At 27.8% G+C, this 19,568-nt stretch overlaps 1 protein-coding gene across 3 annotated transcripts in view; it reads left to right on the top strand.

The window, feature by feature from the left end:
• Window positions 1-19,568, top strand: part of LOC107448946 (Na(+)/H(+) exchanger protein 2) — a 210,090-nt gene that overhangs the window by 94,033 nt on the left and 96,489 nt on the right. The window contains exon 1 of one of the 3 annotated variants that reach the window (XM_016064324.4): window positions 3,402-4,994. The exons of the other annotated variants lie outside the window; for them this stretch is intronic. Within the exon in view, the coding sequence (XP_015919810.1) occupies window positions 4,613-4,994 (382 nt within the window). The 5' untranslated portion in view covers window positions 3,402-4,612. Of the gene's footprint in view, window positions 1-3,401; window positions 4,995-19,568 lie in introns of those variants that run through there. 3 annotated transcript variants of the gene reach the window in all.

Raw genomic sequence — 19,568 nt, 5'->3', positions numbered from 1 at the left:
AGTAGTTTTTTGTTGTTGTTAATTCTTATACCTATAGAATATTGCTGAAAGAATTCAACGCATGTCACTCTCAACATTCTATCTAATTTTTCGAAACAAAGTTGGGAAGCTTCACTTACAAAAATAAGTCGACACAAATAGTAACAATGCCCAAATAACTTTTCTGCCACTTTTCTTTTTATTAGACACACGTATTTAAGACTGAAATTTTCTTTAAATATGGCCTTATCTTAATTATAAAAATGCAATTTTGATTAAGAAATTCATGTTTCGAAGTTTCGGGAAATTTTTAAACTTACAAACTAAAGGTATATTATACTAGGTATTATCTCCCTCAGGAAAGTATATCATAATCTCATTTTCTAACGATCCAGTGAGATCTGCTGTAGTAAATAAGTGTACTCAAACTGACCACACACCTCTTGGAACTAAGTCATCAAGTGTGCAATTTTTGTCCATCAATTCTGATGTATTGCCACTCTATGGGAGTGGGTTGTTCCATTAGTGAAAGACAGGGGATGACGCGTGTTAGCATTTTTACTGAAACAAATACAGCAGACAGAATTAATTTTCGTTTTCAGAATTTGGCAATCTTCAAATAACAATACACATTTAAAAGCATTTCGTCGCTTTGAGATGACACACGCTTTGCATTAATATTTATTTTTGTATTGTTATATTCATGCATTTTTCTTCAGTAGTTGAAAAAGTTTCTCTACTTGGAGGTGGCTACTATGGTGGTGCTAAAAATGTCAGACTAGATAATAACGTTCAATGACCTTTACACTAAAAAAAGAAAAAGAAAAAACAGTATAAGGAATACCAGGTAAATGCATGCCGGAAAATTGCCCTTTACCTTAAGAAACATCATTTTAATGAATAACAGGCAGGAGCAATAACAGTTAAACTTATAAAAATCATTCGAGTAATGAATACCGGGCAACAGCACATTACCTTAAAACACCAGTGATGGGAATACGATGCATTTCCTGCTTAGACAATAAATATTTATTAATAAAAATGTTCGATAAATATTTTTATTAACCCTTATTTTTCACTAATTTTATTTTCCTGTTATTGTCAATGGTTTTGAAGACAACTATGAAATTTTAGTAATTCAATTGGAGTAAACACTTTCTGTTGAGAAATTTTCAAATTACACTAGTTCCTTTACTTGAAACTGTCATTTACAAACTTTTGAGAGTGTTTAATTATTCCATTTGAGATTAATTATACATTTTTATGATGGATTGAAGTTGCAAGTACTGTAAATAAAATAATAAATAAAATAGAGTTCGTAAAAAACTAGTGTTCAATTAAATAATTTTTTCATGGATTTGAAAAAGGGTTCATATACTCCCTATTTCATTTCTCACGAATTTTTTTTGTGTTTTCATGAATATATTTTTAGCATATTTCAATGAAAATAAAAACCACATTTTATAAAATTTCTATGTTAGGTCTAAAATAAGTAGAAACCCTCTCTGAATTTATGGGTTTCCCTATATTTTTGTTGACACATTGCTGTAAGGGAAGTGTCTTTCTAAGTTTTAATTCTAATTTTGAGAATGTTATTGAGTGAAAGTCATCACGTCTAATTAAATATCCAAATTATCCAATAAGAGATATTTTGATTGTTTTAACTATATCTGGTTAAACTATCAAAAGATTCCGCCGTGCTCTACCCTGTTACCTACCTACCTATCCTTTCGCGCCAGCTGGCACGTGAGACCTCAAGTCTCTTTTTCCAGACACCCATGTCCAGTCCTTCCTTCCATCCATTTAGTTTTGCTTTATACAGACCTTTGGTGCATGTATTTTTGCAAAGTAAGTCTCAGCCTTCCTCTTTTGCGTTTTCCATCAGGTGCCCGAGTAATTGCGATGTTAGCAGGGCTATCCCGTTTTAGACGAAGGTTATCCCCAGTCCATCTCCAGCTTCTCTTCATACTTTCCTCATGAATGAGTGATAATTTTGCTTTTATTCGTAGATCTTTATTTGAAACAGTGTTAGACCAGAAAATTTTTGTAATTATTTTTAAACATTTGTTCTAGAATGTTTCTCGTTTTTCTACTTCATTCTACACTGTTACGTCATCAATTAAAACAATGACAGTAAGTAGTATTACAAATTGAAGTTATTTTTACTTACCCTAACTCTAATACTATTTGAGCTTCAAAAACCATGTGCAAAATCGCACTATTGTTTAGGGGTTGAAAATTAAGTTAGTGTTAAAGTTAACAGAATACATACACTATACAAAAATTTTCCATCATGCTTCTTATTAAATTTGATTCCACGATACTAAGATTCAACTTTGACAGAAACATGGCTTAATTTAACACTTTATTAAGCTTGCGACAAATTTGCACTGTATCATGGTTCAAGTTATCGATATTATGCTTTATCGTTTAACTTTTCAGAAAATGTAAAAAGATACCGATACGTGCTTTATATTAGTCCCCTAAATTTAATAGTTTCTAATTGGTGCTACATTGAACATATTCTAAATGTTAATGCTCCTAAATTTTTGCTAAATAACTCATCATTCCTCACCAATATTTTAGTTAAATAAACTCTTACCGTAATAAACTATAATAAAACATTTTCGTGATCTAAGCTATTATTTACGCGTTACAAAACATATATTTTTAAGTCTGACGAGGACGAAAAAGTGAAATGGTTGAATTTATATTTGTCTTTGAAATTAGCCCATTATTACACAAATACCATAACAGTCCCACTATTTATGTATTGCAAATTTTTTTGTTGTTGAATTTAGAACTTTTAAAATTAAATATATTATTTTTATATCTTAACGTATGTTTCTAATAAATATAAATGATATGATATATTTTGCTGAAAATAAACACTTTTCATTCCTAATAAAATTTGCCATTTCTGTGAAGTGCTTCAAAATAGCCCCATGGTTTTGAGTGCTTTACATTATCTCTGATTGACCCAATTTTATATAAAAAAAATTAATTAGTTACTATTTAAACCTTTAATTAGTTACTATTTAAACCCTTAATTAGTTACTATTTAAACATATAATTAGTTACTATTAAAAAAACAAACCGTCTAATTGAAAATATTTACAGTTTATTAAAACAAAACTAAACTGCGCCTTTGTGTTTGAGCGAAAAAAAATGGGAAAAAATAAATATGAGGAAAGCTAATCTTTAAACAAATAATTCTCAGTTATAAAAATCACCCAACCAAATCACAGCGAAAATTTCATTACGTCACTTATACAAGGATTTCACAAGTCTCGTACTTTTCCTCCAATAAGAGAAAATGATTCCGGAATTCGAGAAGTCGAAAAAAACAGTAAGCCAGCTCGATGCACAGGTGTATTTGTTCTAATCAGAAACGTGTAATGTGATGCCTAGATAATATCTCCATTCTAGTTTGTTTTTTTCATTTAACCCGACCAATTTATTAGTTCTTATTGTTTCGGATTCAAATTCTGTCATTACCCAAGACCCATCACTGAGAATGCTGTTCCGTGCATTCATTCATCACTGGTGAAAAGTTTGCATATGCATGACGTCATTGCTGCCAGCGTTCATAAATAAGATCGAATATGAACATGAACGCAGAGTTCTTCCCGGCTTGCTCTTCCAATGTATTCTTCAAGTGGTATGCTCACACGATATGGATACGGTAGGATATAACTTGATAAATACGAGTGGTGCAGTTAGTGAACTACTTGGTGAGTGACAAGATCGACACTAGTCGTGACATCTGCAACACTAAAAGAAGATTGGTTTTCAAGAATTGTGGATCTTTTCTTACGCAAGACATGGAATCAGGTGTGTCAAGATCAAATGACAGCAGCAGACTAGATATTGCACAGTACATTCTAGAATTAATTCATATCGTGACAATTCTTTTGTTTACTTTAGGTATTTACGTTTAGTTTGTGCAGATTTTAATGCGTCTTTGACAGCAGCTTGAAATTTATGGTAAAAAAAACATAATTCCATGTAGATGGTGGCATGCCTTCATTTAATGATATTTCTTCCAGAACTTACTATTTAAAGGTTTCATGAGTTTAGTAACACTTGATTATTTCATGATATTATATTTTCAGAATTTACTGTACAAGGCATGAAGTTAGTGACATTATTTTATTCTGTGATGCAGCTTGTTCTGCAGAAATAATGATTCAAACTTTGGTTTCGTACATTCAGTGACAGTGTTTTATTTTGTGATATATATTTATATGGAGAGAGAGATCTGTAGAGCTTGATATTTAAGGTTGAGATTTATGCTTCTACTGACAGTATTTTATTTTGCGATCTATTTTTTATCTGTACAACCTTTTTTTACTTCAAATTTAATTTAAAGCACTCTCAAGTATAGTTAATTATTGACATTATTTTATTTTTATGAGATACATCTTATTGTCATTAGCTGTCATAAGCTCTGCTTGTTTACTTTCAATTAAACAGAGAGGGTGGCTATTGATAAGTCATACATTCTCATAAACATTTTTTAATTCTGTCTTGCAAAGAGCGTTAAATTATAAGGGAAAAAATAATCAATAATTTTAAACATATAAAGATGATCGCAATTACCGAAGGGATTTGAAGAAAAAACATTTAGAACATGCTCAATTCCCTTAATTTATTTTTTCTATGCGTCACCTTATCCAGTTTCTTAACAACATCTTTGTCTCAAGAATCATCCACCCCCTCGTATTCAATCCAAACTTATATTGATGATCCCTTGGAACATGTGTCAGATGTTCTAAGGAGTGAAGATATTAGTGTGGAGGATGGAGAGCGATCTCTAAATTACGATCAAGAAGATGATGAAGTGAATAAACAACGAGTTCCCAAGGATCCTTTTGATGAGGAAGATTTTGATTCACCGGATCATGTGAAACCTGATCATAGGTTTAAACTGATATCTTTGGACAATATAGTTCATTTGAATCCAGCTCTACAGGTATCACTATGGCTACTGGTCGGTATGCTCGTGAAATCAGGTTAGTGTGATGTCAAAATTTTTAGTTTTCATTTCTATATTTTATTTGTATATGATCCCTTTGGCGTAGAATTTTCAGAAAATTTTTTATATTTAACATTTATTAATTTATGGTTATGAAATACAGCATAAAACATACCGATGTTTTTCTCAGCATTAAAGGTAAAATCTTCCGAACGCGGCTTACTCCAAAACAATAATATTTAAATTTTTTACTTATTTGCAGTTATTTAGATCCAAGAGAAACAGTTATTCATGATTGAAATTTCCTTAATTTATAAAATCGGTTATTGAAAAATTTTTGACTATTTTTTTTATTGTATTTTGCATTTTAATGCAAATATAATTCTGATTATCTTATAGATTTTTTTAGTAACTTTCGGATTGTTTCTTAACATATGAAAATACTAAAATATATTTTTGCCTGTAATAAGAGCGTCATATATATATATATATATATATATATATATATATATATATATATATATATATATATATATATATATATATATATATATATATATATATATATATATATATATATATATATATATATATATATATATATATATATATATATATATATATATATATATATATATAAATTCATATATATATATATATATATATATATATATATATATATATATATATATATATATATATATATATATAAATTCATATATATATATATATATATATATATATATATATATATATATTAGAGATTTGGTAATGGTACGGTAAAATATAACTAATTTGCTTTTTAAAAAAAAACACTTAATCGTTGTAAAACAGATTTTTCTTAAATTTTGTCTGAGAACTGAAAACTAGTTTTACTCTAAATGTTTTTTTTTAAAAAAAACTCTTTTCGTGAACATTAAAACACACTGTTGATTTGGGTTAAAATTAAATTTTTTATTAATATGATTCAAATCGTGTGATACATGAAAAAATAACGTAAAGTGTTTAGACACTTTATAATAATATTATAAATTACCATAATATTTTTTAAAAAAAAATATTTAACGGTGTAAGAATACTTTTTATTAAAATTTGATTGCGAACTATAAATTAATTTAACTCAAAATGTTAAAAAATAAAAAGAAAACTTTTGGTGAATCTTAAAGCACACTATTGATTTGCGTTAAAATTAATTTTTTTTTTTTTAAATTTTATGATTCTCAAAAATCAAGATCCATGGTTATCGGAATTTTACAGTATTTTGTTTACAGTCTCTCATAGTTAGTTACGGAATTTCATTGAATTTTGGCAAAAAAGTTCGATTAACTTAGTATTTAAAGTTTTTGAAGAAAACGCAGTTTTTAGTTTCAAATATTTATTTGTTTATTTTAAAATTGAATTAAACTTGGCAGTTAATTGGCAAAAAGTTATTTTTTGTATAGAAAAAGGATTGATTTTTCGAAAAAAACATTGCCGAAGTGCTGTTTTAAAATATAAAAAATATTTCTTACAAAACTAATTTCAATTGATTTAAGTAGATTATAAAACTAAAAGGATGAAAAAACTAAATTTCTAAAGATTGTACCAAAATTGTCTTTGATAATTTAAATGACACCCAATTTTAGGAATTAAAAAATGGAGAACTTTAAAAATTAAGCCAATTTAGAAATTAAAAAAAATCAATGAATTTAATTTTTCTTTACAATTGAAAATCAGTGCATATTTATTTTGGTTAATAAAAAGATTAAAGATTTACAATGGATTCTTAAGGGATTATTTATTATTAAAATTTGCATAAGGAGCTGAGAAAAATTATAAAAGCTACGAAATTATTATGTTTCGGTATTTGCACAAAAAGTAAACAAACGTTTAAGGAAGAGATACACTACCGGTCAAAAGTTTGCGAAAATTTTGAAATCTGCAAAGAAAAGGTCTAAATTCAAATGCTCATAGAACTGCGAAAAATCATTCAAATGGCATGAAAATTTGATATGTTCTAAAGTGAACCCTCTACTGTTAGTTACATATGATCAAATTGCAATACTTTGTTTTTTGCGAACTGAATCCAGCTATTCATCACGGATTGTTTTTATGGTGAAAAAAGTTGTTAAGTTTGAAAACTTGCTAAACTTGCAAAAAATACTTTTTGTACTTTTTGTTAATAGAAAATAGTTATTTAAGCAGTTCTATGCAAGCCCTCAAAATTTCAAATCGATTCGACTTTTTTTGACGAAGTTATAGAATTTTGAAAAACATGTGTACTTCTCTCGATTTTTGAGCATTCCACATATGCAGTCTTCTGGTCTATACATCTTCTATCAAAGAACTTTTTAATTTTTATGTTTTCTATATTTTCAAATAATTAATATTTATCATAAAACAAATACTCTTATTCATTATTGTAATTATTATTGTTTATATTTACTGTTTATATTTATTGCTTACATGTATTAGTTTTTACATGTATTAAATTAAAATAAAAAGTTATAACAATAATTACATAAATAATTCTGAAAAAATAATAACAATAGTATAAAAAATTTGCATTTTTATTAAACTATTTTATTTACAACATTTCAAATATTTAACATATTCTTATTCGTATTTTGTAATTAAATAAATTAACAATTAAATCTTAGATTCCTCGAACCATCCACCTTTTGCTTTTATTATAGCCTTTCATATGCTTAGCATTCGTTCTAATAAACCATTAATCACTTCAAGTGATATAGAGTTCTATTCCTGTTGTAAAATGTCCCATAACTGACTTCGATTCAAATATCAGAGCATCGTTTGCAAGAACAAACAAATTTTCGATGAAATGTGACATCCATGATATATTGTTTTAATTATATTCATAATAAATTCTTTGTAGTAATAATAATTACAATAATAAATAAGAATATTTGTTTTATAATCAATATTAATTATTTGAAAATATAGAAAACATTAAAATTATAAAGTTCTTTGGTTGAAGATGTATAGACCAAAGGACCGCATATGTGGAATGCTTAAAAATCGAGAAAAGAACACATGTTTTTCAAAATTCTATAACTTCGTCAAAAGAAATCAAATCGATTTGAAATTTTGAGGGCTTACATAGAACTGTTCAAATAACTATTTTCTATTAACAGAAAGTGCAAAAAAAATTTTTTGCAAGTTTGGCAAATGTTCAAACTTAACAACTTTTTTCACCATAAAAACAATCTGTGATGAAAAGCTGGATTCAGTTCGCAAAAAACAAAGTATTGCAATTTGATCATATGTAACTAACTGTAAAGAGTTCACATTAGAACATATCAAATTTTCATGCAATTTGAATGATTTTTCGCAGTTCTATGAACATTTGAATTTAGAACTTTTTTTTGGAGATTTCAAAATTTTCGCAAACTTTTGACCGGTAGTGTATACTTAAAAAAAAACGCGTTAATTTTTTTAACATAATACAAAGTATGAAAAAAGTGAAAATGCTAAAAAGTTAATTAATAAGTTAATTAAAGCAAGGCTAATTAATAAGCTCACTATGGGATTTTTTTACCTTAGATTAACAGTCATTATGCAAGTCTAAGACAAGGAAATTAAAAAATAATAAAACAGAAGTATAAATTTAGGTTTCAGTGTAAATAAAAATTTTAAAGACTCTGTTAGCTAGATTATGAATAAAATAATTAGTGAACTGGCAGCCATTGACTAATCAATAAACCATTGGAATTTCTTATTTTTTAACAAGTCTAACTACGTAAACAGGAATCCTTCCGCGATATTATGGTTTTAATAAGCTCATAATATAAAATATTTGTTCATTATTGAGTCATAATAAGTCATAAATATCTGACTGACATACAGTATAAATTATCAAAACTTGTTGCAGGCTCAAAATTTTAAAATCCTGCTTATTTAGAGCAGTTAGAGTATTTTCGGATTTTCGCAAGGTTTCTGAAGGGACGTCACTTTTTAAAAATTGTTTTAAATTTTTCATTCATTATTTTTTCAATTTTTTAATTTTTGTATTCATTTTCTCCATTTATTTAAAACTTTTCATTCATTATTTTTTCAATTTCCTTAAAATTTTAAGAGCTACTGATAGAACTCTGTCTTGCCACAGTGTGGTACCACTGACATATGCCACGACCAGTCTATCCTTAATTTATTTTATAACATTTCACGTGTGAGGATTTTTTTTTCCAATTTAAGCAAAAATCATATACTTAAATATTCAGAAACAAATTAATTTCTAAGTAATTTATTCAATTATTAACAATTTCTAATAATTTATTAATTTATAAAAAGGCATCCATTTAAACAGCATTTTTATTTATAAATAATCAACTTGATTAACTTTTACTTTTAAGTTTTTTAATTATTTACCTGACCAGATTTAATTTTCAATTTTGTATTCATGATAATTCAAAATTTCTAACATTACATTTATAAATATTAATTTAAATATCTAATATATATAATTCTCTTACGTGACTCCCAAATTTTGGCTGTATTTTTTTCCGCCGGTGGCAACGTTTGCTTTGTTTTGTAGACGTTACTATTTCTCTTACACGGCGAATCGACCAATGATTACCACTAAAAATGTCACATGCCAAATCTAGCTGAGTTGGCTCAACATATAGCGCTTTTAAAAACGGAAACTGAAATAACCAGAGAGCATCAGCTGCGGCAATCTCATACTATTAAGCTAGGCAAAAGTGAGTAGTCTTTGTCGATAGATCTCTATTTTAGTATTTTGTCGAAGGCGATTTTTTTCACGAATTTATTTGACGATTTTTGATTTATATCACGAATTATACTATATCACATTTCTAATAGGTTTAACTAAGGCTCCTATACTATCAGAGCTGACCTATCAAGCAATATTGGAGCAAAAAAGTTTGCAAGTTAGCGTTATGTTAGTATTGTGCTTATGTTAGCTCTTTGGAGCAAAAATAGATGATGAGTCGGCCTGTCTAATTCAGTGGCTCTAGGTTTAACGAATTACATGTCATTTATTTGAATTCAAATTTATTTTAATAATTTAGTATTTACTAAAAAGAAGTAATTTTTTTAAAGAAGAAAGTTTTATATGGATTTGAATGATTGTTTTGAATTCTTAGAATTTTGTGCATTTGCAATGTACCTAAGTTAGTAGCGAGCGAAGCGAGCTTGGTTTGCGAAGCAAACCATATAAGATTGCGTAGCAATTTTCGGGGGTTGGGGAGCGTTAGCGAGCAGGGGACGCAGCCCACTAGTTTATCATAATTACATGACCGTGACAAGTAGAATATCGTTAGAATTAATTTTTACTTTCGCAAATATATATTCAAGCTTTTCCAGCAAATACAACTCTGGTGTTTTAAAGTATATTAAAATTTCTTGACTGAAATAAACTGATTAATCCAGTAGAAGTGTCATAGGAAAAACTTAATTGATTATAAGCATGTTATGCATAGGAATCTTAATATCACGTTTATAGAATGTAATTTTAAAAAATAATTATTAAATAATGTAATTAATAACGTTCTATACGACAATTCCAAATTTCTGAAATTATATTTATGAATATTTAATTATGTTTTTCAAAAAATATTTATAGTAATACCTGACGTACTATGTAGAATATCACTATAATTTTTTTTTACTTTCGCAAATATACATTCAAGCTTCCCTTGTATATAAAAATCTCGTATTTTTTAAAACCTATTAAAGATTCATGACTAAAATAAATTGATATTTCCAATAAAATTGTTTTAAAAAATATTTTTCTGATTATAAATATGTTACGCCTATGAATCCAAAATATCACGATAATAGGACATAATTTTTAAAATATAATTATTGAATAATGCAATTAATAACGTTATTTACATTGGGAGAGTGCATAGAAAAAAAAAACAATTTTTCATAAAATTCGAAAATTTCATATGATGTAAAGAAGCATAGAGATTTTTCCTTGACGCATCACATTGTTTGGAATGGTGCAATCAAAACCTCAATCACATTTATAAAGTTATTTAAAACAATGGTTACTGTTATTATCGTAAATAAAACCTATAAACAGCGGTTCAACTATTTTAGTAAAGATCACGATACATTATTTATTGTCCCTCTTATTTTTTATTTCCCAACATCGATTGTGAATTACTACAACCATTTCGTTTATTTGTTTTCTTTTTGTACTTAATTATTAGTTGAAGGATAAAAGTTAAATATAGTTGTCTGTGAAAGCAGGGAATATATTTTTATTAAATTTAGCATTTCATTAAATTTAGCATTTTACGATAAATTATCATAATATTTACAGACCATTTATGTGTCTATAAAAAGCAAAGTTTGTATGAAATTTTTCACCAAATCAATAAAAGCAAGTAAAAATAAAAGAATAATAAAAATTTACAATTTTTTTTCACTGTTAAAAATTTTGGAACTTGTTTAATCATTATATCGCTCAATTTAAAAGTGGTTCCAAGTTTAATCACATCATCGAACTTAAAGTTGATAACACGATACTATGGTTCAACTTGACGTACTATGATACAATAGTAGTTTACAATCGGGGCCCCCTTTTATATTTAGCGATAAACCTATGTATAATAAAATGAACCAATCACATAACGGTAAACAAAAGTTGGGGTGACCTGTAGGTGACGTCATTGAAAGCAAAGACAGAAAAGAATATCATAATGGTAAACTAGAAACGGTGTTTTAGCAAAATTGATCGAAAATTATCGCCAAAGCAAGAGGCCTCTGATTTTAAGCCATATTCCTATGATACTATGGTTCACCTTGAGATACTAGAATGTTACGGTTCAAATTGTGGAACTATGATACTATGGTCCTACTTGAAGTATTATGAATCTATGATTCCATTTAGCCAGATACAATTTAACACTTTATTACCGTAGAAACGCATTTGCTGCACATTATGGTTGAAAATACCAATGTATTTCAAGTTAAACTTTTAACAGAGCTTTAGAGAGTGCACAGCAATATCTATAAACAAATTAATTTCTCAAAAACAAAAGTCTTGATATAGATTATATACTTGAAAATAATAACCTAATATTTAAAACTATTAAAATTTTCTGTATGTAAAATAGAAGACACCTCTTTATTTATCTCTTGTATTAATACAGAAAAACGAACATCATCTGTAACTTATTATATTTTAAACAATCATAAGTCTTTATCTAAAAACGATAAAGTGTACTTTGTGCTATGTTGGCTTTAAAACGTTGTTTTACCAGCTAAGCTATCGTCCGCGTTACACAAAAAGCTTTTCCATTTTTAAAAACTTGCCGCCTACTTTAAAAGGATATGCTTTGTTGACCGTATATCTGCCGTGCCCCTTTGATGACAGAATACTATAGAGATCAATTTTCAGTGATATCAATTGCATCAAAAGCTATAGCTCATATTATACTCGATTTTTTTATTACTACTTTAGCATTAAATATAAGTCTTAGCTTATAACGGCTAATTCTCTATTACCACTATCTCATCTGTTATTTTAAATTGTCGCAATTCCGAACTTTTACCGTATTTTTCCTAGTCTATCTAATCATGAATTAGCAGTTAATTGAGCCGCGGCGCCAGTCAAATGCCTAATAAAAGATGTAGAAGCATTGAACAGTAACAAGTCCCAAGTCTATCTTTTCGTGAATTACGCAAAGAATTGAGCAACGGCACCATTAAAATAATAGAAAACATTATATAGATCCTATATTTGCACATTATGTAATAATTCTGTTAATGAATTTAACAGAATTTGATATTCAAAAGAGCTATAAAATAAGAATAGAAGTTAAATAAAAATGGAAGTATAGTTAAAGAAATTTATTAAGCAAACAAAATAATGCATTTTTTAAAATATTTTAATGAATAATTTAACAAATTAAACTACTTCTTGAAGCACTTATTTAATTGAGTATCATTTAATAAACAATATAAGAAAACATTAACAAAGTTGCTGTTGATTAATTTTTTCCAGTAAGCCATAAAAAGTCTGTCAACGTTTGACAAATAACATTTTTCTGCTTAAAAATAAATAAAATATAGACAAAAATGAGTTTGTTGTATGAGAAACAACAACTGAATAAAAAAATCGATAAAATATTTTTTTCAAAAAGTAACACATCAAGTTTCATAATCAAAAAAAATATGAATGCTTTATTTCTTTCTCTTTATATTCATATGATCGAAACTAAATTTAAAGTGCATTCAAAACTAATCCGTTTCATTTTTAAAAAGTGATGTTTAAATAATTACCCCCATTTTCACAAAAGAATATTTATTTTTGCTACATGTCTTTATTCTACAGTAAGAAAAGAAAGGGAGGAAAATAATATTTTGTGTTGCTGTCTTTTTTTTTCCTTCAAAAACACAAAATACATTAACGCATTTCTTAAACACATTTTGAAAACATTTCTTTAAATGAAATGCAAAAATATTTAAAGCCTTAAAATACTTTAATCTTATTTATATAACCCTTTCTATCAAAAGTATTTAATCTCCAAGTCTCTTAAAATTAATATTTTATTTTAAATCGAGTTTTGTTTTATCCAAAACAAATATTTATGTAGTTTGTACATAAATGTCAAATATTGAAAAAATAAATATTCATCCTATTATTCCTTCCTCTTTCAAGGTAACGTAAGAATAAAATGTTACAAAATCATGAATTCAGTTTCGAATTAGAGTTCGAAAGAATGCATTCCATATGCTATGTGCTCTATTTTGCTGTTGTTTGGCAACTTCAAATTCATGTGACAAAATTTTATCGATTAAGCAATGCTTTTATTGCAAATTTAGACATTTTTCATTTTCGTGAAAGTTTTGCATAACGAGCGGTAAATATTTCTTCACTCACAAGGTGAAATTATTCACTCTTTGTTTAGCATTACGTACTAAAATATTACTAAAGTTTTAAAAGTACCAAAAAATTAAATAAGTTGAGCTCGTTCAAACTGTATATTTAAACTTTTCAAATATATCAATGTATCTTTCGAAAGTTACGCTCTAACATGGCAATGCGCTGCATGGGATTCTAGCAGAATTTTTTTATCATACACTGTAAAAAATTCCAGACTATTTTACTATAAAACCCATTTCATTCCGTAAAATATTAAACCATAATTTTTACAATAATATTTATTTAATCAAAGTGATTCAGCGATTTTTTTTAATACTAGTGGGCTGCACCCCCTGCTCGCTAACGCTCGCCAACCCCCGAAAATTGCTGCGCAATCTTATATGGTTTGCTTTGCTAACCAAGCTCGCTTCGCTCGCTACTAACTTAGGTACATTGCAAATGCACAAAATTCTAAGAACTAAAAACAATCACTCAAATCCATATAACAACTTTAAAAAAAAAATTTAAAAAAAAAATTCTAAAACGTAACAGCACGACTGAGACTCATTTTTCAATGAATGACTAATAACAGTAATAAAACAAAAAAAAATCGTGATATAAATCAAAAATCGTCAAATAAATTCGTGAAAAGAAGCGCGCTCGACAAAATACTAAAATAGAGATCTATCGACAAAGACTACTCACTTCTGCCTAGCCTAATAGTATGAGATTGCAGCAGCTGATAAGGTGAATTTCGGAAGAAATCACATTTGGGCAGAATGCTCTCTCTGGTTATTTCAGTTTCTGTTTTTAAAAGCGCTACATGTTGAGCCACCTTAGCTAGATTTGGCATGTGACATTTTTAGCGGCAATCATTGGTCGATTTTCTAGCGTTGCCATTCGGGGAGTTGTAATGAGGCTTTTTTTTTGTCGCCGTGTAAGAGAAATATAGATTTGTGTAAGCATAAGAATGGTGAATCTTTGCTGCCAATCGAAAAAAGTGTAGTGATAATTTATATAAATGTACTTAAATAATAATCGTTTGGTCAAAAATATTGCATTTAAAGCAAAAATATATATACAGTTCCTGGCTGAACTATTAGACGCACTATGAGATTCTATGTAAAATCTTAATTATCCGTTAATACTATACAGTTTTATTGTTACAGTTTTTTTACTCGACTGAAACCGGTTTGCACTTGTTTACATTCCTGTATCACTTGGCTAAATTAGACGATTTATAATATAAACTCGATGATTTTATAAATTAGAAGATATACATATTATACAAACATAGAATATTTATTATATCAGGTATTATATTGATATATTATAATAATTAGACCAAATTATTAGATTCACTGTAGTTTTTCTAATAATTACATGTTTGACACGAGTTTATATGGCATACTTTTATATTTAAACATGCATGTAATCGGTTTATATTCCGGAGATTTTTTATATGCTTGATATTTGCATTTATTTTTAACGTATTGCATTACAATGTTAACCAACTGATACACGAACCTAAACAAGTGCAAACCGGTTTCAGCCACGTAAAAACAATGAAGCTGTATAGTATCACCTGATAAATAAGATTTTATATAGAATCTTATAGTGCATCTAATAATTTGTCCTGTATACAGTTCTAATATTTATAAATGTTTCATACTTAGGTTCATTTATTTTTTGCCTGTTTTATGATTCATTAAAACGTGTCAAATGAATTGCTTGACGTTTATAAGTTAATCCGCTTATGGACGTCATCCGCTTATATTGAACGTAAAATAAGGAAGGAAGTCGTCTAAGTACTAAACAAAATGTGCGATTTCACTATTTGGAAACGTATGTCTGGTTGATGAGTTGTGTACCCATTATGAATACTTAAGAATACTGATGAATACTTAGGAATGAATATGTCCCTTCAGCTGTATTTAGGCATGTCTGGGAATGACGAAATTGAAGGCTAATATCACGTGCGTGTATGAAACTAAGAATATTAATATTAGCGTGGGATGATGCAGAAAATAAAAGAACTATTTTTCGTATCTAATCACATTTTAAATATCCGTGATTGTGTTGCGCAACAAAATGATATAAAATATATTTTAGCCCACACGGATAAAAAGAACTCTTGTGAAATTGTCATACTGCATGGCAATAACATTTATGATAAGAAAAAACTATAACTGTGGTTAATAAAACCAAAATATACGGCTTTTAAACCATTCATTTTGTAATTTTCCTTTCACATGGTAACGGCTTACCGGAAATTCCTGTTTTAAAAATTATAGTTCTTATTAACAAACATTTAGTAAAAAATACAAAACTGGAAAGTAAATTCAACCGGATAAATGGCTTTATACCATGCTTTAAGGTATCACGAAAAAGTACCACATTTTACCACATTTACCACATTTTATTACATATTATAAAACTAATCTTTATTGTTAACATTACCGCATTCATCACCAAAGGCATTCGATAAAAATACCGAGATCTTTGGCATTCTCATAGAGCCAGAAACACGGTAAAGTTTACCATATTCTGCAGTTTTGATCATAATTTTTTTTCCTCAGTGCATAAGTACAAATATGTGAAAAAGCATGAAATAAAAAAAACGGATCACATTAGTAACTTCTGCTCGAGTAATCAGATTTTCACTTTGCTAACATGATGCGATCTTAACGGTTTGAGGGATTGAATTGAGAAATGTTAATTAGATAGTGCAATCAAGTGCAAAATTGCACTTTCTTAGAATAAGCATGATTTTTCTTTTCTTACGTATTTAAATTCTTGTCACTCAAATTATGAGTATCAACCGCAATATAGAAAATATGGTCCTGTTAGTTAAATCAAGTGAGAGATCAAAAGTATTAGCTCCTTAATGTTAACTTCTTGAGCATTTCGTCACATCTTTAGAGCTATTAAAGTAAATAAATAAAAAATATCACGATGGTAAGACTTGCTTACCTAAAGACAATTAGTTTTTTGTAAAAAATATTTTTTATCATTATTTATTATTTGTATCACATAAATAATCGAAATTTTTAAAAAAAATAAAGTAATCGAAAAGTAATCATAAAGTAATCGCATTTTTTTTCATTTGTTTGATATACAAATTTTTGCATCATTTAAAACTATTTAATAATAAAGTACAAAATTTATTGAAATCGTCGATTAGTTTGTGAGTAAATACATTTAAAAAAAAGAGTCGTATTTTTAATTTTCCATTTTGCAGGAATTATTTCTCCAGTATACTGAACTGGTAAGCCACGTTTTACATAGTTTGGCGGGGTTCTGAATTGGCCTAACCGTTAAAACATTGTCACGCTTAAATTAACTATAAAATACCATCACCTCTGTGCCTTTTTTTCAGCCTCATATTCCCTAAATCCTAAATTCACTAAATGGCATGGACTGAAAAGTAAACTAAAGCCTTCTTTTTAAGCTTTTTATATCTAGGGGCCATGCAAGCACAACAGATGTTGTTGTATTCTAGGGCATTCTAGCTGAATTTCAATTTAGATATAACATTCTCAATTGTTCTAAGTTTTTTTCAAAATGTTTTCATTTAATGCCTTGTAAAGCCAAATATTTGTTCAATAATTCTTAAAAGGTTTCTAGTTTTGTTTTTCAATTTCAGTCTGCTCCATATGTTAAGTTTTTAATATGTTTTTAACAACAAGGACAGTTCTACCAATAGCAGTGTCGGTTGCCTAGTTTTAAATTAAATTAACTCATTCCTTAACACTATTACGCAAGGTGCTCCACACTGACCACCCTTAATGTACAGTGATGTGTGTTTCCTTATTATCAACTTTAATTTCCTTTCCGTTCTCTTTGGCAACCAAACAGATTTTGATGCTGTTAGTTTTACATTCTTCTTAAATAATTCTTTGGATTTTGATATTTTTTTGATTAAATATTAGTTTACGAGGTCTAAAATATATATTTTGCTGATTTGTTTTCCAAGAAGGATTCTAAAAATATATATTATAAATAAATATGTTTTTTAAGAAATATATTCATAATGAACACCCTATCAGTCTTCTTTCCTAATCAATCAAAGTTTTAGATTTATTTTTTAATGATAATTTCGACAGCTCTTAGCAAGAGAAATGAAAAAATAAAGGGAGTTTTAAATTTTCTGGTTTAATTTACATTTATTAAAAAGTGTATTTTAAAATGATACTCAATATTCACGAAGATTGTTTCCAAACACTTTTATCGGAACATTTCAGCTGCTTTACTGGCATGCGCATTGATAGCATACTTCAGCGTTTTATGATCGACTTATTTCAATATTAAGAGCGTTACACCTGGAAATCGGAATTTCAGATGAACAATAAAATCGGTCGCATGGAAAGTGGCACTTATATTAAAAAATAACTTCCCTGCGCACACGAAGTTATTGACTGGTGCCACGATTTATTGAAAATGCATGAACGAAAAATGTTTTTGTTAAGTAATTCAAAATATTTAACATATTTCTTTTAATGAATTCTAAATACTTCTGTTTAAGTGATCTAATAAACTTTCCCAAATTTTTAAATAATATCTGATACCCTATAAAATCTTCAAAAATCCAAATTTTGAAGAATAAAATAACCGGTGTTTGAATGTAATACGAGTAATATATGTAATGAAATAAAACTTATTTGCTAACTGAAACACTATAATTGATTTTTAAGTATGATTTTAAAATATTTTTGTGCACTTTATAAAATATAAGACTACATTTTTAGATATTTAAGTGCAATAAGAAAAACAATTATGACACAGAAAAGGAATAGTAAATTATGAAAAAAAATGCATTAACACGGAGGAAAAAAATTCAGGTACAATTATCATACTGTACGTACATTTCTGCTAAAAAAACATAATTCTGTAATATGGTAGTAAAATCCTTACTATAGGTTATTTAAATAATTCATTTGTTAATTATTCCGTTAATATGATAACGGTTTACCGTAAATTCCAATTTTCAAAATTGCAATCATTATTACTACACATTTCGTAAAATGTATAAAACTGAAAACTAAATTCAACCGCATGAAATAGTTTTTATGACATGCTCTAAGGTATCATAAAAAATTTATCACATTTTACCATACAATATGAAATTGTATTTTATTGTTAATTTTCCCAAAATCATTACCAAGCCGTTTCGGTAAAAATCATCGAACCTTTTGGTGTTCCCATAGAACCAGAAGCATGGCACGTTTTACCATTAGCAGTTCAAAAGAGCCTAGTAGTTTTCACCATGCATTTTTCCTAGTGAATAAATCTTGTTGAAATGTTGGATTGAATGATAAGTTTAACTACTCCGTATGGTATTAAATGCTAATGACATTATATTTTAAATAAAGTAAAATCAAACCGTAATATGAACTAAGACGGTAAAAAAAAGGGAACAAATAAAATAAAATAATAACAGATCATAGAACATCATGATTGTGTAATTCGTATTTGCTTAAAAAAGTCACCTAAATCCAAAAGGCAGCCGACTAAAAGTGCAATAATGTAGCAAAGAATTTAAATGAAATATAATCCCATTTAGTAATCCCAATATAATCCCATTCGGCCAAATAAATCGATTTTGCCATGTTCAAAAGTATCATGATGAAATTACCAGATTTTTTAACATTTACCAATTTTTTTTTTAAAATTTGTCAATTTTTATCAGTTATTAAAAAATCATATTTTATTGTTAATTTTACCAAAATCATTACAAAAGCGTTTCGGTAAAAATTACAAGCCTGTAAGTGT

This window comes from Parasteatoda tepidariorum, chromosome 4, assembly GCF_982258835.1.
Source record: "Parasteatoda tepidariorum strain Cologne lab strain chromosome 4, Ptep-v5.0, whole genome shotgun sequence".
Classification (NCBI taxonomy): Eukaryota; Metazoa; Arthropoda; class Arachnida; order Araneae; family Theridiidae; genus Parasteatoda; species Parasteatoda tepidariorum.
Note: the sequence above shows the minus strand (reverse complement) of the source record. Positions and strands in the feature narration are given on the sequence as shown.